At 37.5% G+C, this 27,165-nt stretch overlaps 2 protein-coding genes across 5 annotated transcripts in view; one reads left to right on the top strand and one right to left on the bottom strand.

Annotated features, from left to right (window-relative positions):
* klhl41a (kelch-like family member 41a) lies at positions 1 to 12,563 on the top strand. The gene is made up of 6 exons (XM_060827288.1): positions 1 to 1,206; positions 1,534 to 1,691; positions 2,697 to 2,804; positions 2,891 to 3,076; positions 11,111 to 11,257; positions 12,352 to 12,563. The coding sequence occupies exons 1-6, from the start codon at positions 79 to 81 to the stop codon at positions 12,461 to 12,463; spliced, it is 1,839 nt and encodes a 612-aa protein (XP_060683271.1). The 5' UTR covers positions 1 to 78; the 3' UTR covers positions 12,464 to 12,563.
* Positions 12,564 to 13,174: 611 nt separating this feature from the next.
* fastkd1 (FAST kinase domains 1) overlaps positions 13,175 to 27,165 on the bottom strand; it is a 54,166-nt gene continuing 40,175 nt past the window's right edge. For all 4 annotated transcript variants that reach the window (XM_060827283.1, XM_060827284.1, XM_060827285.1 and 1 more), the window contains 5 exons: positions 25,727 to 25,858; positions 22,942 to 23,055; positions 21,213 to 21,357; positions 14,314 to 14,428; positions 13,175 to 13,369 (listed from right to left, as the gene is read on the bottom strand). In XM_060827283.1, coding sequence (XP_060683266.1) covers positions 13,277 to 13,369; positions 14,314 to 14,428; positions 21,213 to 21,357; positions 22,942 to 23,055; positions 25,727 to 25,858 — 599 coding nt within the window. In that variant the 3' untranslated portion in view covers positions 13,175 to 13,276. The remainder of the gene's footprint in view (positions 13,370 to 14,313; positions 14,429 to 21,212; positions 21,358 to 22,941; positions 23,056 to 25,726; positions 25,859 to 27,165) is intronic.

The following is a 27,165-nucleotide window of genomic DNA, read 5'->3' as shown; positions in this document are numbered from 1 at the left end:
CTTCAAGTGCACCAAGCCACTGCAGACCCGAGTACAGCAAACGCGACCTGCTCTCTTCGCCTTCACAATTTCCTCACCATGGACCCTCGGAAAGATTCAAGGGAAGAATCTCGGCTTTATCAAACCACTCTACTTCAGGATGGACTGAAAAATTTGCTGGATGAAAACAAGTTTGTGGATTGTTCCCTGAAGGTGGGAAATAAATTATTTCCTTGCCACCGACTAATCCTGGCAGCTTGCAGCCCTTACTTCCGTGAGTATTTCTTTTCAGATGTAAGCGAGGAGAAGAAACGTGAGGTGGTTTTGGAAGATGTTGATGAAAGTGTCGTGGATATGATCCTGAAGTATCTGTACTCCTCTGAGATAGTACTGACCGATGAGAACGTGCAAAATGTTTTTGCTGCCTCCAGTCGCTTTCAGATCCCCTCCGTTTTCACACTCTGTGTCACCTACCTTCAGGAAAAGTTATCCGTTAGCAACTGTTTGGCCATATTCAGGCTAGGACTCCTTCTGGACTGTCCTCGGCTTGCTATTGCTGCCCGTGAATATGCGTCCGCTCGTTTTGAACAAATCTGTAATGATGAAGACTTTCTGCAGCTTGCTCCGCATGAGCTTATCAGCATCATTGCGAATGACGCTTTAAATGTAGAAAAGGAAGAGACGGTATTTGAAGCTGTAGTAAGATGGGTCCGGAAGGACAAAGAGACCAGGGCTAAAAGTTTCGGAGAAATCTTTGACTGCATCCGTTTTCGCCTCATGACTGAGAAATATGTCAAAGACCAGGTCGAAAAAAATGACATTATTAAGGCTAATCCAGATATACTGAAGAAGGTTCAGGTGATTAAAGATGCTTTTGGAGGAAAACTTCCCAAGCCTGAGAAAGGCGCTGACAAGAACGCAAACAAAGCAGAAGGTGGTGAAGATCTGGTTAACGGTGATGTAGGCGACGAAGATCTGCTCCCAGGTTTTCTGAATGACATTCCCAGACATGGCATGTTCGTCAAGGAGATGGTCATGTTCATTAATGACACCGTGGCGGTGGCATATGATCCAAAACTAAATCAATGCTTTCTGGCTGCAGTAGGTGATCAGATCCCCAAAAACCACGTTAGTTTGGTTACAAAGCGAAACCAAATTTTTGTTGTCGGTGGGCTATACTTGGATGAAGAAGTTAAAGAACAACCCTACCACTGCTATTTCTATCAGGTAGGTATTCCTAAACCTACCGAATTGTGAAATCAGATATCTTTAGCTTTGTTTCAGGAAACTTGATTGTAATTGTTAATTTATTTCACGTATTTTCAAAATCATTCCAAGTTTTTAAAAAATATATATAAGCAACTAGTTCCATTTCAATGTATTCTCTTCCCTTCTGATTGGAAATAGATATTTGCAAAGTATGATCATTTTGTGAATTTAGTGTGCTCCAGCTCAAATTCCTATCAAATCTCATCGGATTTTGGAATACGTTTGTATATAAATTAAATCTATAGAAAATAAATCATAACTAAACGGACTTTCCCGACACTTTAGTTTGATAGTATCGCTAGTGAATGGAACGGCCTCCCACCGCTGCCTTCAGCCAGATGCCTCTTCGGACTGGGAGAAACAGAAAACTTTCTTTATGTGATTGGTGGCAAGGATCTTCCAAACGAGCAATCACTGGATTCAGTATTTTGCTATGACATGAAGTAAGTGAATTCAGATTATCTACATGTTAACAAAATGTTATGTTAGAATTATTTTGTAGCAACTTCTAATACAATGCTTCAAAACTAATAATAGAAAATATTGTACAGTATGGTATTCAGTGTCATTACATTTATAAGTTAATATTAGCAATGAGTATATCAAACTGAGTCAGAATACAAGGGACGTCTGTCATTGAGATTATAGGTCCCATCCATAACAGGATTATTTTACCCTCCATTAGTTCATCTAAGTAGTCAGACCTACAATCGTATTGGTTGGGTTAGTTCTGGGAATTGACTACGAAAATGTAAGTATTGTAACTGGTATGTTTTGTGACATTCAGAAGGCATGATTAGATATGGATTCTATGAGTCTATGATTCTATTCACAATTGGAAAGTTCTTCAGATAATGACAACGCAATATCATCCACTCGGTTATTCAGTTTTTGAACAAGACGCTTAGCTTCCCTATGTCCAATGTTCATTGTTTATTAGACTATTGCACATCAAGAAAGGGCTAAGTACATGAACTTTGAGTTTAGGCAAGGTTTCAATAAATTTGGTGTTGAAAAACTTGACATGATTTAATTTCAGTGCGAATATTGGGAAAGCCAGATACAAATTGCTCCAAGTTTTCATTTTCAGGACAAGTGTATGAATGCTTTCTCCTCACAGACCTGCTGAACATTTTCAACACTTTCTGATTTTATTTATACACAACATTGCTCAATTGTATGATATGTAGAATGTCTTTTCAATTGACAGCAACATCCATCAGTGATAAATGACACTTGTATAGTCATTCTATTATGGCAGCATGAAATGGCTTGTTTACACTGTTTTTCAATTTTTTAAGATAATTTATCTTTGCACTGTTATTTGAGGCAATGACTTTCTGCAATTTTAAGCATATTCATGAACAAAAACGTCATTTTTAAAACACATAAACATTACCTGATGAGCAATGGATTACAATAAATAATCATTTTATTGCATTTTTCAGCAACTTAAAATGGAATGAATCCAAAGCATTCCCATTTAAGATTTATGGCCACTCTGTGATTTCACATAATGGATTAATCTATGTTATTGGTGGGAAAACTGATGATGCGTAAGTATTTTGCACCTTTCCTACATTATGGATTAGTTCTAGACTGGTATAACTGATTTATTTAATCACTTTTAATTTAATCACAGTAAGTGCATCAACAAATTGTTTGTCTACAATCCTAAAAAATCTGAGTGGAGGGAACTGCGAGCCATGAAGACAGCACGTGCCATGTTTGGAGCTACTGTGCATCAAAACAAAATCTGGGTTGTTGGAGGAGTCACTGATGATGGCCTGACAGCTGCAGCTGAAGCATATGACATAATGAATAATAAGTGAGTATAATCAAACAGAATATAAAACGTGACCGTTTTAGTCTCCCAAGGAGATACTGGAGATGTGAGTTTGTTACACTTAAGAAAATTAAGGTGCTGGAATCTGCAATACTAATTTGAATTATAATAGAAAGACAGGGAAGCAGAGTTTTAAATTGATGAAAGAAATATTTAAGTTGATATCCAAATATTTCTTGACATGGTGATCATTATGTTAATTTTGGATATCTGGTCAACATGGATGAATTGGACAAAAGGATCTATTTCCATGCTGTACATCTCTATGACTCCATAAAGTTGATTGCCAGGAAGAGTGTGGTGGCAAAATAATTCTACAATATTTTCAGAAACATATGTGATATTATGTGACAAGATCAAGAATAATGGTTTTTATGATCCTATTTATTCCTCTCTGTTCCTCAGTTTGCTAAATTTTGTATTTCATTCTCATTCTATTTGACCCCAATGCATCTTCCTAGGCACTATGTCATAATCCTAGTCTCTGATACCAGTTCATGACTTCTCCTCTAATGGCGTTGATAATTGCTATTAAAAAGTAGTCATTATTTAAAAAAAATAAAATTCACAATATGATTAACAATTTCTACAGAAAAGTTCTACTGTCCCACCATTGCAACGTTCAAGAGTCTTTCACAACTGACAGTACAATCTTGGATATGATAATTGAAAATGAAGACCTAGATAACATTGAGGCATAGGCTGATAGTTGGTAACTAACATCAGTGTTACATAAATGCCAGGCAATGACTGTCTCCAAAGAGAGACTTCAATTACTTCACCTTGACGTTTAATGACATACCATTTTTGAATCACCCACCATCAACATCCACGAGATTAGCACTATCTAAAAACTTCAGTAAACCAGTCATATAAATGCTGGAACTACAAAGGCAGACCAGAGTCTGTGAGTTTTGTGGCAGCTAACTCACCTCCCAACTTCCCAATGTCTGTTCATCATCTGTAAAGCACAAATCAGATGTGAAACAGTATATTTGATGAAATGCTCTCCACTTGTTAGGATGAATAATAATTCCAACACCATTCAAGAAACATTTTATATCCAAGATAAACCAACACTAGCTTGGCACTCAATTTAGCATTTTAAACATGCCCTATTTCCATCACCAATGCACAGCAGCATCTACCCTGCAGCATCTCACCAAGGTTTTTATGTCAACACCTTTGTGACCACTACAAGAAATTCAAGGGCTGCAAATACTTGGGAACATCCAAGGGTCCCCCTTTAAGCTGTAAACTAAGTTGACTTGGAACTAAATTGCCATTCCTGCACTGTTGCTGGGCCAATCCCTTCAGAACAGTCCTGCAGATGTAGCTACACCATACGGACAGACGCTGTTCAAAGGTCGGTTTCACTTCTGCACTTTTAAAGGGCAATCAAGGATGGGCAATAAATGCTGACCATGCCAGTGATGCTCACAACTCAAGAGTAAATAAAACAAAACCTTTGTAATCAATGCTTTAAATTTAAAAAAAATCGCAATTTTCCCAAACCGTGGGCGGCACGGTGGCACAGTGGTTAGCACTGCTGCCTCACAGCGCCTGAGACCCGGGTTCAATTCTCGACTCAGGCGACTGACTGTGTGGAGTTTGCACGTTCTCCCCGTGTCTGCGTGGGTTTCCTCCGGGTGCCCCGGTTTCCTCCCACAGTCCAAAGATGTGCGGGTCAGGTGAATTGGCCATGCTAAATTGCCCATAGTGTTAGGTAAGGGGTAAATGTAGGGGTATGGGTGGGTTGCGCTTCGGCGGGTCGGTGTGGACTTGTTGGGCCGAAGGACCTGTTTCCACACTGTAAGTAATCTAATCTAATCTAAAAAAACTGCTAACCAGGAGCACAAAGTTAGAATAGCTTTATTAGAACTATTACATAGTAGATGGAATGCACTTCAATATCAATCTTGTTATAAGTGACAAACAGTAGAAAAAGCTTCATTGTTATCATTGGTGACTTTTCGTAGATTCTTCTGTGGAGTACTAAGAACTTTTGCCATTTTTATATTTTTTTTGTTTGTCATAGATTAAATTTTAATATTGATGCAACATACCTTTTAAATTGGTAGATCAATTTAAGGATAAAACATGACTGAACCCAGGTTTTAGATAATAAAACACAATTCTTTTCCAAGTCTGAAATGAATGTTGTGATTCTAGAAATAATAATGAAAAGTTTGTTTCAGATAATTTTTTAAGGCAGTAAGGTAGAAAGGAGATATATGTAATTATTATTCATAATTTATACCATTAGTTTTTTTTAGAAATATTAGTTCTTAATTTAATGCAGTGTAAGAGCTGAAAACAAAATAATGCGCTGGCACAAGTCTGTAAGTTAACTTTACCAACATCTTATGGTTAAGAAGGAAAGTAACCACAGAGTTGATTTTCTACGTCCCCATGCGAGATTTGGCTCACCACAAGCAGCAACTAAAAAATCCTGACAACATTCTTATGATTTTCTGGACATAGAAATAAGTTAATGCATAAGTCTATGCTTTACCTTTCTGACTATCAGCAGGCTAAATACCTCGCCTTCTATTCACCGTTACATTTCTATACCTACTAATCTGCTCATTCACACTTATCAGTTTCTCTGATGTGACACAAATCAATAGTCACCAACCCACTTCAGAAATAATACAGCCATTTACCTCTGTGCTTTTGTGAACTACCACCCCATTTCTATATTCCCTTTCCTCTCCAAAGGTCTTGAATATATTGTCATCTGCCAAATTCATATCCACCTTTCTTATATTTCCATGAGTCATCCTTCAGATGCTTCTTTCTATGGCAGTAATGGTATGAGTGACCTTGTGGAAGTGAAGTTCCATCGTCTCACGAGGGAAATGTTCCAATTTGTTAGATGGCATTACTACCATGTTAAATAGAATAAACTCAGACCAGACGTATTAGCTCAAAATCTGGCATCCACAAGGCATTGTGAGCAACAACATTTCATCAACATAAATCCACAAATTGCATTCCCCACTCCTCCATAGGAAGGGCCTGATAGATGGAAAATTTTCAGAATCAATTGAATTGGTGAACTTGCATTTATTTTTGTTTGCCATTTGCTCTAAAGACCCTTGAAAGAGGCAGGCCTTGTTGAATCAGGTGGAACAGCCTAAAATTCATAACCATTCTGGCCTTGCAAAATTTTATATGTTGTGTGTAATTTTGCATTCATGGGGAATGTTAGGTTTCTCCCTCAGGAGTTGGAATTGGGCATTGGCCCAATGCAATGGCTGTGCCATTCAACAAAATCTTTGCTGATCCTCTTCCCCAGTTTGACATGCCCTCACTATTTCCTTGTCCTTTAATTTCCCTAGTACCCAAAATCTAGTAACCATCTTGAATATGCTCCTCACTTTCTCCTAGTTGTGTATAGTCCTCACTTTCTCCTAATTGATTGTAACTCTGATCTCCAGCATCTGCAGTCCTCACTTTCTCCACCTTGAATATACTTAATGACTAAGCCCCCAAAGCTCTCTGGATACAGAATTCCAAGGATTCACCATCACTTCAAGTGAGAAATTTCCTATCTCAACCCTAAATGGCTAACTCATTCAGATATAGAAATCAGGAGTTCTAGATTACTCAGTCAGGAAAACATTTTCATAACATCTACCACGTTAAATCCCTTTAGAATTTTACATGTTTCAGTTAGATTCTTTTTCTCAAAGGACTATAGATCTAATTTACTCAATCTCTATTCATTGTATTATTTATCCAGATCAGAAACCAGTCCAGCAAAACTGATGCATTTCCTCTAAGTACACTTTTACTTGGTTAAGGAAACTAAAACTCTGTATACAGTACATCTGGTGTAGCTTCATCAATGATATGCATCCTTATACTTATATTCCAATCCCTTTGTAGTAATACCAATGTAACATTTGCCTTCCTAATTGCTTGCTGTACCTAAGTGTTAAGTCTCTGATTTATGTAGAAGGTCATCCAAGTCCAGTTGAAAGCAATGATTTCCAAGTCTCATAGAATCATAGAGGAGCCCCTGTGACTCATCAAATTTGCACTGACAAAGCTACTTTGGATCTACACAAGTTTCACTTTCCAGCAAGTGACCCATAGTCTTGAATGATGTTCCAAGTGTTCATCCACGTACTTTTGTTTTTAAAGGTTATAAGGTTTCTTGTCTCAATATCCTTCCAGGTAGCACATTCTGGATTCCAACCACCCTCTTAACACTTTCCTCACAACTCACTTTAATTTGATTTTGTTGGTGTTGATACAAAATTATGTCAGAAAAATAAGATCCATGCCACGGAGAATGCTGTCTTTCTGTGGGCAGCATTTTTGAATGATAATGGTGAACACTAATTCTACACATTTGATCACAACTTTTAGGCCTTTGTTAGCTTACATGTTTATGCTGATAACATTCAATGTTGTGCTTGTCCTAATTCCACCAAATCCTGTTGATATCATCCCTATGCTCACTGATCAGTACTGACATTCGGTTGGACAATGCCTCTATTTTCAAATATTTGTCACTCATTTAGAATCTCGCCGTATCCTCACCTCTCCCAATCCCTGACCTCCTCTAGTTCTCAAACCTTCTGCAATCAATCAGTTCTGATCTCTTGCACATTCCACCTTTTAATTACTCCTTAATTTAGTGTCATCACCTGTGCTGGTCCCAAGCTCTGGGATCTCATCCTAAATCTCACCGTCTTTCTCCTTCTTAAAAACGGAGAGATCAAGCTTTCAGTCACCTAAAACGATAGCTACTCAAGTGGCTCCATTTAAAATCTATTATTAGATAGGTTGAGGATTGTTATCACTGGAAATGGTTACTGGCATTCTTGTTGCCACCAGCCCCATAGGCAAAGTGTTACGACACAGGATAAACCCTCCAGCTAAATTTAAAATCAGCAACACAAAAGATTTATCCTGTGTAGTAATCTGTAACTATTAGAGTGGCCAAAAACTATTTAAATTAAAAATTAACAACTTTATTTCTTAAAGTATAACAGAATAATTAACTAACCACTATTTACAATTTCTTCCTCTAACCTAACCTTTACCTTTCCTTCTATAATACAATCTGGTAAAACTCCCAGTTAAGATTTTAAAAAACCACACTTCTTATCTCAGAACCAGGCAGCTTTCTTTGTTCTAGTTGGATCTTCCTGTGTCTTCTGAATTGAATTGAATTTATTGTCATGTGTACCGAGGCACAGTGAATAGCTTTGGCTTGTGAGCAACACAGGCAGATCACAGAGTTATGTAGCATAGATAAGTAAATAATAGGTAAACAGCAGCAACAACAAAAACACAGGTTCAGGCGAATATTAAGAGTTAATACATTCAGTAGGGTAGAAACTGTTTCGAAATGTGTTCAGGCTTCTATACCTTCTCCCTGATGGTAGAGGTTGTAGAAAAACATTGCCAGGGTGGGTTGGATCTTAAAGAATGTTGGCAGCCTTTCCCTGACAGTGGGCCTGGTAGATGGATTCTAAAGATGGGAGGCTTTTGTGATTGTCTGAGCTGAGTTCACTACTCTCTGTAACCATCTCCAATCTTGAATGGTACAGGTAGTGATACATCCAGACAGAATGCTCTCGATGGCACACCCATAAAAGTTGGCAAGGGTATTCGCTGTCATGCCAAATTTCCTCAGCTGCCTGAGGAAGAAGAGACGTTGTTGGGCCTGTGTAACCAGTGCATCCACATGAAGAGTCCAAGAAAGCTTGTTGTGGATGACCACTCGCAGGACCTTGACATTCTCCACTCGCTCCATCTCTTTGTTATTAATGTGTCGGGGGGCACGAGTAACAGCCCACCGAAAGTCAATAATGTATTCATTAGATTTGCCGGCATTGAGAGCTGGTTGTTCTCAGTGCACCATTTTCCAGGTCTGCCAGCTCCCATCTGTAGTCTGTTTCGTGGCCATCTGAGATCTGACCGACTATGGTAGTGTCATCAGCAAACTTGTAAATGGCATTAGTCTGGTATTTGGCAACAGTCATGGGTATACAGTGAGTATAGTAGGGGGTTGAGTGCGCATCCCTTGGGGGGGGGGCACCAGTGTTGTGTTAGTGACGATGAAATATTGTCCCCAGTCTTCACTAATTGTGCCCTGTAGGTCAGGAAACTGAGGATCCAGTTGCAGAGAGTGGGGCTTAGACCGAGATCACTAAGTTTAGTAACCAATCTCGAGGGACTAACGGTGTTGAAGGGTAAACTGTAGTCAATTCTAGGATTTTTACGTAGCTGTTCTTGGTATCAAGATGTTCTAGGGAGGAGTGAAGGGCAAATACTTTGGCATCGGACATGGATCTGTTGGTCCAACAGACAATTTGGAGTGGGTCAATAGTGGGGAGGCTGGAGTTGATTAATGCTATGACCAGTCTTTCAAAGCACTTCATTACCACAGAGGTTAGGGCCACTAGGCGAGAGTCATTGAGACATGCTGCATGAGCCTTCTTAGGCACAGAGATGATATTGGATCTCTTGAAACAGGCAGAGGCAGTGGCCTGCTGCAAGAAGAGGCTGAAGATGTTCGAGAAGACCTCTGTCAGTTGTTCTGCGCATGCCACGAGTGCACAGCCTGTACTCGATCTGGTCCCATCACTTTCCTTGGATTCACAAGGAGGAAAACTGATCTGACCTCTGACACAGTGACTGCTGGGATAGATTCGCCAGGACTTGTCAGAATAGATGTTACCTCTCCGCCGAAATTCTGCTCAAAGCGAACACAGAGGCATTGAGATGAACTGGGAGGGATGTGTCATCGACTGCTATCTTGCACGGTCTCTTTCTAGAACCTGTGATGTCATCTTTTCTTCTTATGAATTTCTGCATTACAGTTTACTGACCGAGAAGGTACTTTTAAGCGAGCTGTTTTCAGCCAGTCTGTTTACATGCTGGGCTTGTCAGCTCTCATCTCAACTGTTCAATTTTCCCCGGACTTATAGACCCAAAGCATCAGATTGTGTAATTGGCTTTTAAGATTGTCAATATACTTAATTCAAACTGGATTAGAGTTTGATTTTTTTGAAGGTAAAATTTAAACTGATTAGCTGAAAGAGTTTGTTTTTGTCTCCAGGCAACAAGCTAATCGAGTTGTTCGAGCAAGTGTTACATTGTTGCTTAATTGAGAACACTTGGTGCTGTGTCTGGTAGTTCTGCTGCTTTAAGCTCTCAAAGTACACCCACATCTTCATAACAAAAGGCTCAGTGAAACATACATCTGTACATATTATTTCACAAAGCTAAATAACCAGTGAAAAAATGTAATTCATTCATGCAATTATCACTCAATCCCTATTGCTCAAGATGGTGGTAGTGAGCTGCCTTCTTGAACTGCTACAGTTCACCTAGTGTTGGTAGACCCACACTGCCTCTAGGGAATGAGTTCCAGGAATTTGATCCAGCAACAGTGAAGGAATGGCAACTATTTCCAAGTCAGGATGGTAAGTGGCTTGGAGGACAACGTGCAGATGTTGGTGTTCCCATCCATCTGCTGCTCTTGCCTACTGGATGGTAGTGAGTACGGGTTTGAAGGTGCTAGATTTTGACAGTGCATCTTGTAGATGGCACACATGGCTGCTACCGAGTGTTGGTGTTAGAAGGAATCTTGCTGGACAATACCCATTCAGGTAAGTGAGGAATATTCCATCACACTCCTGACTTATATCAAAATTGCTAATATAATGTGGATAAAGTTGTCACACAATCTGAATACTGAACAATTCTTACATATTAAACACATATTTCCAACAAATAATGTTCAAAAATGTTGCAGTGGTGAAACTTTACAATCTATGACTTCTATTGGCAGATTATTTGAAGGAAATGCAAAATATCTTTAGATATTCACACATTAGATGCAATTTTCGTATGTACCTAAAAGAAAATGTTCAAATAAATTTTTCATAATGTTTTCGTAGACTAGCTAAAGCCATTTGTAAAAAAGTGAATATATCTATTTATTTACAGTTGGAATGTAATTATGCTATTCTTGTTTGACTGCCATAGATGGGAAGTAATGCCTGAATTCCCACAAGAGAGAAGCTCCATAAACGTTGTCAATATGGATGGATCACTTTACGCCATTGGAGGTTTTGCTATGATTCAGTTAGAAAACAAAGAATTTGCTCCCTCAGAATTTGCTGATGTGTGGAAGTAAGTCCAAATGCTAGGAGTACCTGCTAACCTTGGAAAACAATGCAGTTACTGGGAAAGATTGTTCAGGATTGATAGTTTTCAAATCTCCATATTTAACCCTCAGCCTAAACCAATATTATCAAGATTTGAATCAGAGCAATATTAAAGCTATCCTATAGTTTTTTTAAAAATTCTCTTTAGTCTGTTGCACTTGAATGAAACTAGTCAGTCAATATTCCCTCAATCGATTCCTGTCTCTGGCATGTCCTTATCAAAGATTCCAATAGGAGAAAGTGAGCACTGGAGATCAGAGTTGAAAAATATGTTGCTGGAAAAGCGTAGCAGGTCAGGCAGCATCCAAGGAGCAGGAGAATCGACGTTTCAGGCATAAGCCCTTCTTTAGGAATTCAAAGTTTCCAATATTCTGTCACAGGATATCCAAATCTCTACACTATTCCTAACTATGGTTTAAGTGTAGAGTATATTTGTTTATATTTGTACATGAGGCCCAATTTGTAAATAATTTCTCTTTACAGGCTTATAGGTTTGAGAAGTCAAGTGTAAATTTCACACCTTGTTCCGCTCTCTTGACTGAGACGGAGGTCAACTTAACCTGCTGAGTATTTCTCGCTTTTTATTTTAATTTGGTAATCCTGCCTTAGGGTTTCCAAGTTGAAAGTTTCTCAATCCAAATAACTGAAATTTGATTAAAATTACTGAAATTTGATTAAAATTACTTTTCAATGCTTTTGAAGTTTCAAATCTAGGTTCTCCAGTTGCAACAAGATTCCTTAGATCCCAATTAAGTGTTCAAGTTACACACCAAATATTATCCATTTCTATTACCACTGCCCATTGATTTAAAGCATCCCACACTTCACTTCAGCTCTGAAGAGTCATCTCGACCCGAGATGTTAGCTTGCTCTCTTTCCATGAATGCTGCCTGACTTGCTGCAATCTCCTGCATTTGTTGTTTTCAGCAAAATGAACTAAATGTTTGCATATCTATAGATCTTGTACATACTTTGAATACTTGGCTAAATGTTACATTAATGTTGTGCAAAAATGAAACTTTTGAAAGTACTAAAATACATTTTGTACTTTCTTTTTAGATATGAAGATGACAAAAAGGAATGGAGTGGTCTGGTGAAGGAAATTAATTACGCAATAGGAGCCACGTGTCTTGCTGTATCCCTCAACATGTTCAGGCTTACCAAATTATAATTAGTTCTATAGAGTAATTAATATTGCTGCTAAACAAAGACAACTATAACTGGTGCATGGTACCGACTATTACCATTAAATGAGTCAGAGTTTATCATAATGAGTTTGTACAATATTGCTTTATATCCAATGTGGTCAGGATGATATCAGGTATATACTGAAGAGGTGCAGAACATATGAATGCTGTAGAAGTTGAAAGTACATATACTAAGATTATTTGCAATGCAATACAGAAGTAGAAATTTCAACCCATTCTCTCAACAGAATACAACTTGCACATTAGTTTCATCAGCTTTAACATTGCTTAAATTATAAAATTTGAGATTAAAAAGCTTTAAAATTAATTTACTTCTCACAGAATTACAAAATATTTGCACAACTCCTAATTATTCTAAAAATACCCCAGTTACCTGTTGTGCATTTTACCATTTGCTGAAACTGAGTTTGTCTAAAAAAAATCAATTCATTGTATTTTCTTCTTTTGTTTAAAAATTACCTGATTAAAGTCTATAGTTAAAAAAAAGTAATTATCCTCCAGTACATTATATTCCACCACTGTACAGAAATTTCACTCAAGATATTTCATATTCAATATGGTAAATCTCTAATCTTGGAGCTTCTCACTAATGTAGGATACATTCCCAAAAATTATCCTTACTTGTGGTACTTTTTTTTTAATGCTGGTTTAGAATTTCCAATTTTTTGACAGTTGAATTGGGTTTAAGAAATAATAAAAATTAATACAAGAATAAATCTGCTTTATTACAATATTTAGTACATTTCCACAACTGATCTGAAACTTGATTCATGATTTCAAGATTTTTTTGTAAATATCTTTTGTTTAAGATATTCTACCCATGCATCCTTTGTAGATAATTCCATGGAATTCCATTGAAAATGAGGGATCTATAAAGAGTCAAAAAAAGGCAAAATTTGTAAAGTTGCACTACAAGAAATAAAAGTATAAACTACACAGAAATACTAAAAAAGCAAAAGGATTATTTGAAATTCTGAAGTATGAGGACACTTATTTTTATCATTTATTGGTGATGCTTTATTTCAGACTTTAAGTAAAAAAATTCAAAAATAAAAAGCAATAAAAGTAAAATTACTGCCTCACCGGTCACCAATGCTACAATTGATAGCATTTATTTTAATTTAAATGGAAATTAAATTTTCTTTTATTGGAAAAAAAATTAACAGCTCATAATATAGTACCTTACATGGCTAATTAAAAAAGCTAATGGGAAACAAAATGGTTAATGCACAATAGTCTGGATTTTTCCCAATCCAACAGGAAGCCTGACAGATTACAACTGATAGATACACACCTGGGTCTTAGTACTCTAAAGTGTTACTTTTTTTTTGGTAGACTCTAAAATTGCCTGGGTGCTAATGACAGCAATGTTAGCTAAAGTTTATTTCTTCATGTACATATTAATTTGCATGATGAAATCTTACATGTAGCATGTAAGATGGTAATTTAAAGACCATGTCATTACCTTATCAATGAAATGCAGCACATTTCTGCCAACCACTTCATATATTTTGGATTAAAAAAAAAACAAACCATGTATTATTTACCTTCATTAAGCTCACTTAGAAAGATAAATTTCAAATCCAGGTCATTTCTTGTGTAAAGTTTGAAAAAAAATGAAAACGCCAGAGAGAAAACTGAACAGATCCTTGCACCATTTCAAGCTTCTATTCATCTTGAAGCTGTTGGAAAATGCATGACTAATCTAAACCATTACATCAGTATATAAAATGCTACTCTTATAGAGTCAAGGTATGTGTATATATTTTGAAAGCAATCAGAATAAGGCATTTTCTCAGAAATAACATTGTACCTGTACTACATGGTATCCCAAAATCTCCAAGTGTCTCTTTTTCATAACAGTGTCTCCTTTCATGTGATGAGAGTTCTTGCAGAAGGCTTTAGAGTCAAGAAAATCTATAGCAATCCTATAGGAAAGGCAACACTTTTGATTATTTTTAATTCATAATGTACTGATAATAATTCTTCTTCAGTTTGAAAAATAGTCAGATTGGATCGAAACATTGCATATGTTTCTCTCTCCACAGATGCTGCTAGACCCAAGTTTCTCCAGTGTTTTCTGTTTTTATTTCAGATTTGCAGCAAACATAATATTTTACTTTTATTTGATGTAATATGAAATCTGGAATTGTATGAAGGTCATGGGAGCACTTGTTTGTGGGAACATAGGAGTAGAAGGCCATTTAACTGCTTCCACATACTCTGCCATTCTTGATCATAGTTGATCATCCAACTCAATACCATTTTCCAGTACTATCCCTGTATCTCTCATCAGGAGTATGCAAAAATGTACCAAATTCTATCTTGAACATATTCAATGACTGAGCTCCCACAATCCTCCGATTAGAGAATTCCAAAGATTTACTAAGAAGTAAATCCTCTTCATGACTGTCCTAAATGACTTGCCCTTGTTTTGAGACCGTGTCCTCTGGTTCTAGACACCATAGCCAGAGAAAAAAGTCAGTTCTGCATCAACCCTTCGAAAACAGTTTTAAATGAGGTCAACTGACTTTCTTCTAAATTGTAGAGAATAAAGGCCCAGTTTCCTCAAATTCTCATGTAGAATTTCCACAATCTAATGAATTAGTCTCGTGAATCTCTGCACAATCAATCTGTGGAAAGTGTTTCCTTCCTCAGAAGAGGATCAAAAACGCTCGCAACTTCCAGGTGTAGTTTTATCAAGGCTCATAAGAACTAGGAGCAGTTGTAGGCAATTCAGCCTCTCACACCCCCTCCACCTTTCAATATGATCATGGTTGATCTCATCTTGACCCCAACTCCATTTTCCTGCCCGCTCTGCATAACACTTCAACCCATCAGTAGTTAAAAATCTGTATCCTCCTTAAATGTCCCTGCATCCACCACACTCCAGAGTAGTGAATTCCACAGATTCATTATTTTTTCGGAGAAGTAATTTCTCATCTCCATTTTAAACCTGCTACTCCTTATCCTAAAACTATCACCTCTAATTGTAGGCTGCTCCACAAGTGGAAACATCCACTCTGCAACTACTTTGTCAATTCCCTTTAGTATCAAATGTACCTCAATTAAATCTCCTCTCATTCTTTTAACCCTGAAGAGTATATGCTTAAACTGTTCAATTTCTTCTCCTATGATAAACCCCTCAACTCTGGAATCATGAAGCTCCTCTGAACTGCTTCCATAATAACTACATCCCTCCTTAAGGAAGTGGAATAAAATGTTTGCAAGGCTCCATGTATGATGCCATAATGTTTGTACAGTTGCAGCAACACTTCCCTACTTTTGTACATTATCTCTTAACAATAAATGCTGAAATTTAATTTGGCTTCCTTATTACCTGCTATACTTGCACACTAGTTTTGTGATTCACACACAAGGACACCCAGATCCCTCTGAACTGCAATACCCTTAAGTTTCTCTCCATTTAGATGATGTTATCTTTCTATTCTTCTGACCAAAATGGATAACCTCACATTTATCTATGTTGAACTCCATCAGCCAAATCATGGCTAAGTCACTTAAGTTGTATTAGTCCAATCAGACCATTATTAGACCGCTCTCTTATTAACGGAGGGGCCCTACACCTTAGGTGATGGGAGAGGTTGAGAAGGAAAGTCCATCAATGGTAACCTCAGTGTGGAAATTGCATCCATCGACTATGGAGATCCACCTGTAAATATTTTATTTGTACATTACAGCTTACTTTCTCACCTATTTTAGTATCATCTGTAAATTTGGCTATATAATCTTCTATCCCTACAAAGTTATTAATAGATTGTAATGCAGCACCCAACCAGTTATATTTTGCAAACTAGAAAAAGCCCATTTATTCTAACTCTCGGTAAGCCAATCCTCTGACCGAGCTAACTGCCTCCTAACTCCATGTGATCTTACATTGTATATTAATTTTTTATGTCACACCTTATCAAATACCTTATTTAAATTCAGACATATTACATCTACAGGATCCTTCTTATCCACTTTGCTAGTTACATCTTTGAAGAGTTACTCTTCACAAAACCATGCTGACTCTGATGGGTTGCATTTTAACTTTTCAAATGTTCTATGCTTACTTCCTGAAAAACAGATTCTAACAGTTTTCTATGAACATTTAGAGAGGGAAAAATTGATTAGGGATAGTCAGCATGGCTTTGCGCTAGGAAAACAAACTTGACTGATTTTCTTGAGAAAGTTACCAAAAAGATTGAAGACGGCAGAGCAATAGACTTGTTTACTTGGACTTCGACAAGGTTCCGCATGGTAAACTAATTAATAAAGTTAGGTCAAATAGGATTCTGGGTGAGCTTGCCAACTGCACACATAATTGGCTTAACGGCAAGAGAAAAGTGGTGGTGAAGGGTTGGTTTTTTGGACTGGAGGCCTGTCACCAGCGGTGTTTCACAGGGATCGGTTCTGGGTTGTCTTTTGGTTGTCATTTATATAAAGGATTTGGATGAGAATATAGAAGGTATGGTTAGTACGTTTGCAATGACACCAAAATTGATGGCATAATAGACAGCAAAGAAGATTTTCTTAGATTACAAAGGGATCTTAATTAAATGGGTCAATGAGCTGAAAAATGGCAAAAAGAGTTCAATTTGGATAAATGCGAGACATTGCATTTTGGTACAATAAAGTGGGGGGGGGGCAGGGTGGCGGCTTGGGTAGTGTTGTAGAATCGAGGGATTTAGGGGTTCAAGTAATAATTCTTTCAAGTTTGAGTCACATATAAACAGGATGGTTAAAAAGACATTTGGCACACTTGCCTTCATTGCTCAGTCCTTTGAGTACAGGAATTGGAAGTCACGTTTAAGTTGTACAGGACATTAGTGAGGCCTCTTCTGGAATACTATGTCCAGTTCTGGTCAGCCAGTCACAGGAAGGGTATTATTAAGCTGGAGAGGGTTCAGAAGAGATTTACAAGGATGGTGCCAGATATGGAACATTTGCATTATAAAGAAAGGCTGAATAGGCTGAGACTTTTTTCCACAGGAGTAAGGATGAGAGGTTACCTTATATAATTTTATAAAATAATGAGGGGTATACATAGAGTTAATGGCAATTGTCTTTTCCATAGAATGGAAGATTTAAAGACTCAGGGGCACATGTTTAAGGTGAGAAGAGAGATTTATAAAAGACATGAGAGACAAATGTTTTACACAGAGGGTGGTTCACGTGTAGAATGAACTTCCTGAGGAAGCGGTGGAGGTGTATACAATTGGAACATTTAAAAGGCATTTGGATAAGTACATGAATAGGAAAAAGGATATGGGCCAGAAGCAGCTAGATGGGACTAGTTTAATTTGGGATTATATTCAGTATGGACTGATTGGATAAAAGGGTCTGTTTCCATGCTGTATGACTATGACAAATGTTAAACTAATAGGTCGATAATTTCCAACTGTCTGCCTCCCTGCCTTTCGTGAACAAGGACATTAGGTTTACATTCTTGCAATCCACTGGAACCTTTTTCCCATTGTGGAAATTTTGGAATATTATAACCAATGGATTCACTATGTCTGCTGCCACTTCCTTTAAGGTCCTAGGAGGTAGGCCATTAAGCCCCACGGGCTTGTCTATCATCAAACTCAACAATTGTTTTAAGTTTGTTCTTTTTTATTACCTCTGCATTACCTGTTCCTATCAGGATGGTACTAGTTTCCACCACTGTGAGAAGAGGCAAAATATTGATTTAATGTCTCTTGTCGTTTCTGTGATCTCCATTATTAACTCCCCATTCTCATCCTCCAAGAGACAAAGATTTACTTTAGATATGCTCTTCCCTTTTATATACTTAAGGAAGCTTCTTCTATCCATTTTTATGTCATACATTGGTTTTCTTTCATGATTTATCTTTGCTTTTTTAATTACTTTTTTGGCCTTTGTTGATCTTACGTTTCCTAATCTTTCAGGCTGTCATGTACTTTTGCAATATCATACAATCATAAAATTTTATAGTACAGGTGGCCATTTGACCCATTATTGTCAGCTCCCAGAAGAACTATCCAGTTAGTCCCTATTCTCCAACTCTATCTCCATCACCTTTTAACTTTATTACTTTCAAATATATATCAAACTCTCATATGAAAACTCCTATGGCAACACACTCCAAGTTCTCATAACTGTCTGACTAAAGAAGTCCCTCCTCATCTCACTCCTAGCTCTCTTGCTGACACTCTTGAAATGTGAATGCTAGTTACTGACGTAGCAATTAGTGGACACAGAATATCCTTCTTTACCATGTCAAAATTGTTCATAATTTTGAACACCTCAATAAGATCACCTCTTAATCTTCTCTGCTCCAAAGAAAACAAGCCTAAACTCTCTAATCTTTCCTTATGTCTAAAATTCTTTATTCCTGATAATCATTCTAACAAATCCCCTTTGAACTTTTCCAGGGCTTTAATATCCTTCTTTAAATAAGGTGCTCAGAACTCAACATAGTTTTTGCTTTTCGAATTGAAGCAAGTTAACTGCATTCCTTTATGAAAATATTTGTGATAAAGGCCATATACCATTTGCCTTCTTAATGGCTTGCTGCACCAACCTTCAGATCTCAAACATAAACAAGAAATGACTTAAAAACTTTTTTTTAAAAACTTCATCTGTCTTCATTCCTCTTTTTAAATCAGTGTCTCAAGGGCACTTACAATAATCAGAAGATTTCTATTTCCTGTTCTGTTTAAAAAGGTGAAATAAGCTTTTTTTTTTAAAAGGCCACGTCAACACATTCTGGAATTGAGTATAATTTGATCATCAATTCAAGTTACCTCTTTTCTGCATTATTATACATACTACATAAATATGCATATAGAGACAGTTTAAAGAAAAACAATTGTAACAACTTGACATTCAACTTTTACATGAAAGCAAAAAAAGAACCAAAGTTAATGTGTTTAAGAGTTTAACAATTTTATAGCACTATTAAAGCTGTAAAACATCCCAACACAATTTACAGAGCGTAATCAAACAAAAAATATTTACATTCAAAAATACTGCAACATTAGCGAGGTTTGTGAAGGTTTGTAGCTCAGTTTGAGGTTTAGAGTGTAGGTTTGCTCGCTGAGCTGTAGGTTTGATATCCAGACGTTTCATTACCTGGCTAGGTAACATCATCAGTGGCAATGTCCAAGTGTCTTGGAGGTCACCACTGATGATGTTACCTAGCCAGGTAATGAAATGTCTGGATATCAAACCTACAGCTCAGCGAGCAAACCTACACCCTAAACCGCCTACACTGCAACATTAGGACAGCTAACCAAAAGTTTGGCCAGTATGGAAGGCTTTAAAGAGCACCTTAAGGGAGGAGACAGAGATTGACAAGTTGAAGGAGGAAGTTCTAGAGTCAAAGGCCTAGACAGCTGAAGAGATAGCTGCTTGGAGGAAGAGAATTCCAAAGTCACAGACAGATTTGAACATGAAAAGTTTAAAAATCAAGCTTTAATCAAACCAGGAACCTAAGGACAGGGACAATGGGCAAATAGAACATTGAGAGTTACGATACACATAGATGCATTTTTAAATGAGCAAATGCATGAAGGGTAAAAATGAACAGAAGGCCATCCAGGAAAGCCTTGAAACAGCCAAGATGGAGGCAAAATAAAGGATAGATGAGGGAATACAAGCATGGATGAGTCAAAATAGAATGAATGCACACTGTCAAAAGGACTGTAATGATGGACTAACAAAGGAGGCAGACAACCAAGTCTAATACTGCATCTAAAATAATGCATGGAAAAGGCAAGGAAATCAGCTCTGGGTATATTTGGTTGAATTGATAGATGGCACAGACAAAAAATGGCAAAATTGTCTATGAAGATCTGTCCACGGTAATTGATAAATTTTAACCTCAAACGTTAAAGCATTCAACCTGCAAAATATGTAGAGTGAGCGCTAATTTGAAGTAAAAAGCTTATAAAATAAATATGTAGCCGAACCCAGGCATCCACAAAATGCAGCTGGTTGCCAAAGTTTATGCTATAAAATACCAGTTTGTAATTAAGTCACTCAAAAATGTAAAATTGTCAATAACCTTACTTACTAAATGTTATTATTAATACTAATGCAGTCAAAAAATGTCAATAACACAATATACTATTTTGGTTAAACCACACAGAACGACTTTACTTCAACGTGTTTTACAGTGAGTTAACTACCAATTCATAAAAAAGGCCGTAAGTCCAATGCATGAATCTACATTTAAAAAATACCAAACCACATCAACATATATGATGCACTCTATTAAGTTCTCACTATAGGAAAGATTATAGAATAAATTAATATTTGTGGAAATTTGAATCTTTCTTGCTGGTTTAGCTATGGCAAACTGCAGATGCGTAGTAACCTTCAGATCTCTGCTGCAAATAACTATTTCAAAGCAAAATAAAAAAACCCAACACACTCAATTTCGTAGATAACAAATCTTATTGTATCAGATGGGGAGTAGTACTGCAAGTAGCTTTTGAGAAATGACCATTCTTAATATCACACAATTGTGGCTAAAATACTAGTTGGTTAGTTCGATAGGAGCACATAGAAACTGAACAACATTCAAAAAAGTCTAAATTAAGCAGTTACAAGCTAGTTACGAGCTACACAAAAAAAAATGCAGGTTTTATCTTGGTAGAGTGACCTCGTTTTGAAGATATTTTGAAAGATATTGCTTCAGAATAACATTTAAGAGAAAAAGCAAACTGGCTGTGTACAAACCTGTGTGTTCCAGGTACTAGCTGTTTCTCATTAATATGTTTGTTGTCTGGTTCCCAAAACATTTTTCTCTTCTCAGAAAGTAGCATAACATTTTGATCAACATAAGGAAGAGGCTTTTGATATTTGTCAAGGACACATTCAAAGTCTACAAGAAATGAATTATAAATTTCAAAATCAAAGTATTTAATGGGGGAAAATCACCATTAACAATAACTTTTTCTTGAGAAGATAAGGATGCCAAACATGGATTTACAGTGGTACATTTACATGAAAGAATGATCACCTGGAAATAACAAATGAAGTGTTAATATTTATCTCAAAGGAGGTGGAATTCAAAAGAAAGGAAATAAAGTCTTGGGTGGGTACCATTTGAAGTACTGAATTCAGTTTTCAGCATGTGTGTATGTGTTCAGGATGCAGAGAAAGTTGACCATGTATATACCATAGCTTGAAATGTGTTGCTGGTTAAAGCACAGCAGGTTAGGCAGCATCCAAGGAACAGGAAATTCGACGTTTCGGCCATTCCTGATGAAGGGCTTATGCCCGAAACGTCAAACTTCCTGTTCCTTGGATGCTGCCTAACCTGCTGTGCTTTAACCAGCAACACATTTTCAGCTGTGATCTCCAGCATCTGCAGACCTCATTTTTTATACCATAGCTTAAAAGGATTAAAAGCTGGCAACGAAGGAATAAGAGAAGTTTATATGACCTAAATTTAGATGGTTGAGAGATGATTCCGTTTAAGAATAATAATGAAGGGATTTGATTGGGTATATTCCAAGAAACTATTCCCTCTTGTGCGAAAGTCCAGTCCAGAGGGATAAATCAGAAATTAGAACTAGGTTATTTACAAAAGAGAGCATTATTCCTAACAAAAGGGGTGATTGAAATTTGGAACACATTCCTCAAAAGGCTGTAGATACCAGGTCAATTGAAGTTTAAGACTGATTATTTTCAGTTGTGAAGAGCTTGAGAGAGTAAATACAGTCAAGATACAGATCAAACATGATTGAATTAAATGGCATAACAGATTCTAGGTTAAATAGCTTACTCAATATCTGGTCTTCCTACATTCTTTCATTAAATCTTCTGAAAACTTGCTAAGTAGCAGTTTTTAACATGAAAGTTGAATTTATTTCAAAAGAATTAGGAAGACTGTAATCATTTAATTAGATAATCGACGATCATTCATTCTGTTTTTTTTGTTTTAAAGCCTCATTTAGATTTTAGATTCTGTACAGTATTGAAACAGGCCCTTCGGCCCAACCAGTCCACACCGACCCTCCGAAGAGTAACTTACCCAGACCCCTTGCCCTCTGACTAATGCACCTAACACTATGTGCAATTTAGCATGGCCAATTCACCTGACCTGCACATCTTTGGATTGTGGGAGGAAACCAGAGCATCCAGAGGAAACCCACACAGACATGGGGAGAACGTGCAAACTCCACACAGACAATTACCTGAGTGGACCGACAGGGAAGTATGTGCAGTGTTATTAAAATGAAAGATCAATTTCAGTTTTAAAGGTCTTTAAAAACAATGTACTCAAAAAGCAATGAACTCTTACATCAAAATTAAAGAACTCTTTGATTTCAGAATCAGTGATACATTAGATCACTGGAGTTAGGAGGAACAGAGAATAATACAGGAAATTTAAATTACCTTTCCTCTAAAATGCAAAACATGATTATATCTGAAGGAAATTGCAGAAGATCAAGTAACATACCTATTAAGTAATAATATGGGGTAAATACAGAGGTTTTGAAGTAGATACTTCCTCCCAATAAGTGCTCCAATATTTCTTGAATCTGCTGCTGGATTGCACTGACAGAAGGATTGCCTTTAAAATAAAAACGTTACAAAACAGCAAGTTTTGCAGTCAGAAATTGATATACTCGAATGCTTAGTATTAATAACGTAAATTTTAACATATCAAATGAGGTTTCAACACACATTGAAAACATAAGATCAAAAGTCTGCACCAATTACATCACTGATGTTAATGACAGGTGACAAGTCTATACCGAGCGAATAACAGTAACCTTTTTCCTCAATACCATTGTTCCACCTATGATTAAAACTGATGGAGATAAAATTTACTTACTCAACAGAATCACAATTATCATATTTATTCAGTTATCTCCTCAGGCATATACAATTAATGATACATGAAAACTTCATTGAAATTTGAATTTTGACAGGCACTCTTGTCCTGATATTTTATATTTCAGTTATTGAACTTGTATGTTAACCATGGATTGAAACACGGCAAAAGATCATAGACAATACAGATAACTCAATGGCATATTGGTCCCATTCTTAATAAAGTACAAAGTCAACAGTATTAAAAATGACACAAACATTCCATTTATACATTCTGAGACCCAGACCCATGCTATCACATTGGGACCATTGGCTCTCCTGCGGGTCAAGCAGAAAGACACTAAATAAAAGATAACTATTAATAGAGACAAAAAAAACTGCAGATGCTGGCATCCGAAGTAAACAAACAGGAAGCTGGACAAACACAGCAAACCAGACAGAGTAAGGAGGTGGAGAAGTCAACATTGCGAGTATTAATCCTTCTTCAGGACTAGATGTGGGAGTATGGGGAGTTACAGATAAAGAGAGGATGGGGTGGGATAGGTGGGGAGAATAGCGGTATGGTGAGGTAGTGATAGGTAGTGAAGTAGTGCCTATCAATCACTATCTCACCATTCCACTACTCTCCCCACACCACCTATCACTAACTTACCATTCCACCCACCAACCCCTCTCTCTTTATTTGTAGCTTTCTTTATCCCCACATTAAGTCCTCAGGAAGGCCAATACCCAAAACGTTGACTTCTCCCCTCCTGATGCTGCCTGGCTTGCTGTGTTCTTCCAGCCACAAGCATTAATTTTAACTAATTATTTACTATCTATAATAATGACACCAGGAGGGATCAAAATGTAATATATCAAAATTTTCTGAAGAGACAAAAATAGGTGGGAGGCCATGTTGTAATAAGGACATAGATAATCTACAAGAGGAGGCAGAAAGGTTCAGACAGTGGACAAAAGATTGGTAGGTGGATTTTAACGAATGAAGTCATGCACTTCAGCAGGACAAATCAAAAGCAGACTATTAGCTTAGTGGAGAGTGACCTCAGAAAACTACCATGCAGCTGGTGATCCTATGCATGAAACATATAGAGTTAACATGCATGTGCAAGTAATTAAGAAGGCAAATGGAATTTGGGGTCTTTAATACAAGGAGTTTGGAGTTCAAAATAGAGAAGCTGTGTTGCAACTGTGCAGGGTGTTGGTAAGGCAGCATGTGGGGAAGGTTATGCTGCTTTGGCCTCCATATTTAAAAAAGGATGTACTTGCATATTAGGCAGTTCAAACAAAAAAGATTCATTAGGCTGATTCCTGGGATGAAGTGGTTGACTTTTAAGAACACCTGAACAGGTTAGGACTTTATTCATTAGAGTCTAGAAAAATGAAGGGTGATCTGATGGAAACATGCAAGATTCCAAGATGTTTGACAGGATAGAAGTTGAGACGATGTTGCCACTAATAAGAAAGTTTCAACTAGGGGGCACGTCACAAAATGAGGAGACAATCCTTTAAAACTGAGATGCAAAGGAATTTTTCTCCCAGAGATGAATGTCTGGAATTCTCTACCCAGACATCGTAGAGGCTAGAACACTGAAGGTATTTTAAAAGGAACCCAGAAATAGGAGTATATGTCAGCCATTTCGCCCTTTGAGCCTGCTCTGCCATTCAATGTGATCATGGCTGATCATTCAATTCAATAGTCTGTTCCTGCTGCTTCCCTGTATCCTTTGATCCCTTTAGTTTGAGTTTCATTTATTGTTGTCACATGCACCGATATACAGTGAACGTGTTGCTTTGTGTGCTGCACAAACAATTTTTGTACCATATGAAAATGCATCAGGGTAGCAGAACAACGGACAGAATACAGTGTTACAGCTGCAGAGACACAGATCAAGCTCCAAGTGTATCCAATCTCAGGATACTGATGAACCTTTGAACTGTATCTAAATCCTTCCTGAAATTATACAATGTTTTGGCCTAAATTTCTTTTTGTGGCAGTGAATTCCACAGTCTCACCATTCTCTGAATGAAGAAACTTCTCATCTCAGTCCAAAAGAGTTTATTCCACATTCTTAATTCTGGAGTTCCTGATCACTGGGAACATCCTTTCTGCCCTTTACCCTCTGGTACAATTAGAAAGTTAAAAAGTATCATAGCTCTCAACTTTCCAGGGAACTAGCACAAAAGAGGAAATGAGTTGCAAGGCAGATCAGCCACAGTCTTATTTAATGGTGGGTCAAAGTTGAGGGGCTGAATGATTACTCCTGCTTCTATTTCTTATGCTCTTATATCCCTTCCCACAACAATACAGACTGCATTGAATAAGTGTTAAAAGAGAAATAACAGTGGAAAAAGCCTCAGCAAAAAGGGATAAAAATATATTTCTATTTTTAGAAGTAATCACTAACCTTTATTTAGTAATTGCTGACAATAACGGTCATGAAACCAAGGTGTCTGGAATTCCGGGCACTCTAAACAGACAGCTCTGTTCAGCTCCATCAAACGTAACCGGATCCGCATGTTCAGAACATCAGGGAACGCTAGCATTAGAAATCAATTATTAAAATAAATTACAGTACTTTCTCTTTTCACCAATTTTACCCTTTATAAAGGCATTTTATTCAAAAGGATGATTTTGATCCCATCCTCAATCAAATCTTCATGTGCAGACGCCGATGCAGTTAACAGATAACAATCAAGTGCAGGAATTTTTCTCTCCCTTTCTTAGGAGCCTCTTTCTCTGGCAAAATGTTGTACCATTATAATGTTAGCCAACACTTCCAAAGGCAACTTTCATCAGCTGTTAAGTTGCTTAATCAGTTGATCCAGAAGCACACAGCGGGTTACATAATTTCTAAGTTACCTTTAAAACAGTAACCTCAAAATGTAAATACAAGCATGACGATGATGATATGCATTTGAAAGAAGAAAACTAATCACTTCCCAGCTCTGAATACTTTTTAAATGAACAGTCCAACTGACTCAAGAACAAAATGATAAGCAGAAGAGTTTTTACTGCTGGGTAAGATCAAAGTTAAACAATGAGTAATTCAGATGTGTTTGACATTTTTCTGCTCATTCCCAACATGGAGGTATTCTCGAAACAGGCACCATTTATTGCCCATGCCTAATTATCCCAAGAGGATGCTGGTAAGCCTTCACATATAGCCTAGTGCTTCGCAGAGTAGAGTCATAGAGATGTACAGCATGGAAATAGACCCTTCGGTCCAACCCATCCATGCCGACCAGATATCCCAACCCAATCTAGTCCCACCTGCCAGAGCCAGGTCCATATCCCTCCAAACCTTTCCTATTCATATACACATCCAAATGCCTCTTAAATGTTGCAATTGTACCAGCCTCCACCACATCCTCTGGCAGCTCATTCCATACACGTACCACCCTCTGCTTGAAAAAGTTGCCCCTTAGGGCTCTTTTATATCTTCCCCCTCTCACCCTAAACCTATGCCCTCTAGATCTGGACTCCCCGACCCAAGGGCACAAACTTTGTCTATTTATCCTACCCATGCCCCTCAATTTTGTAAACCTCTGTAAGGTCACTCCTCATGCTCCGCCGTTCCAGGGAAAACAGCCCCAGCCTATTCAGCCTCTCCCTGTAGCTCAGATCCTCCAACCCTGGCAACATCCTTGTAAATCTTTTCTGAACCCCTTCAAGTTTCACAACATCTTTCCGATAGGAAGGGAACCAGATTTGCACGCAATATCCCAATAGTGGCCTGACTAATGTCTTGTACAGCCGCAACATGACCTCCCAACTCCTGTACTCAATACTCTGACCAAAAAAGAAAGCATACCAAACGCCCTCTTCACTATCCTATCTACCTGC

This window comes from Hemiscyllium ocellatum, chromosome 7 (genome assembly GCF_020745735.1).
Source record: "Hemiscyllium ocellatum isolate sHemOce1 chromosome 7, sHemOce1.pat.X.cur, whole genome shotgun sequence".
Classification (NCBI taxonomy): domain Eukaryota; kingdom Metazoa; phylum Chordata; class Chondrichthyes; order Orectolobiformes; family Hemiscylliidae; genus Hemiscyllium; species Hemiscyllium ocellatum.
This window is presented reverse-complemented; position numbering and strand designations above follow the sequence as displayed.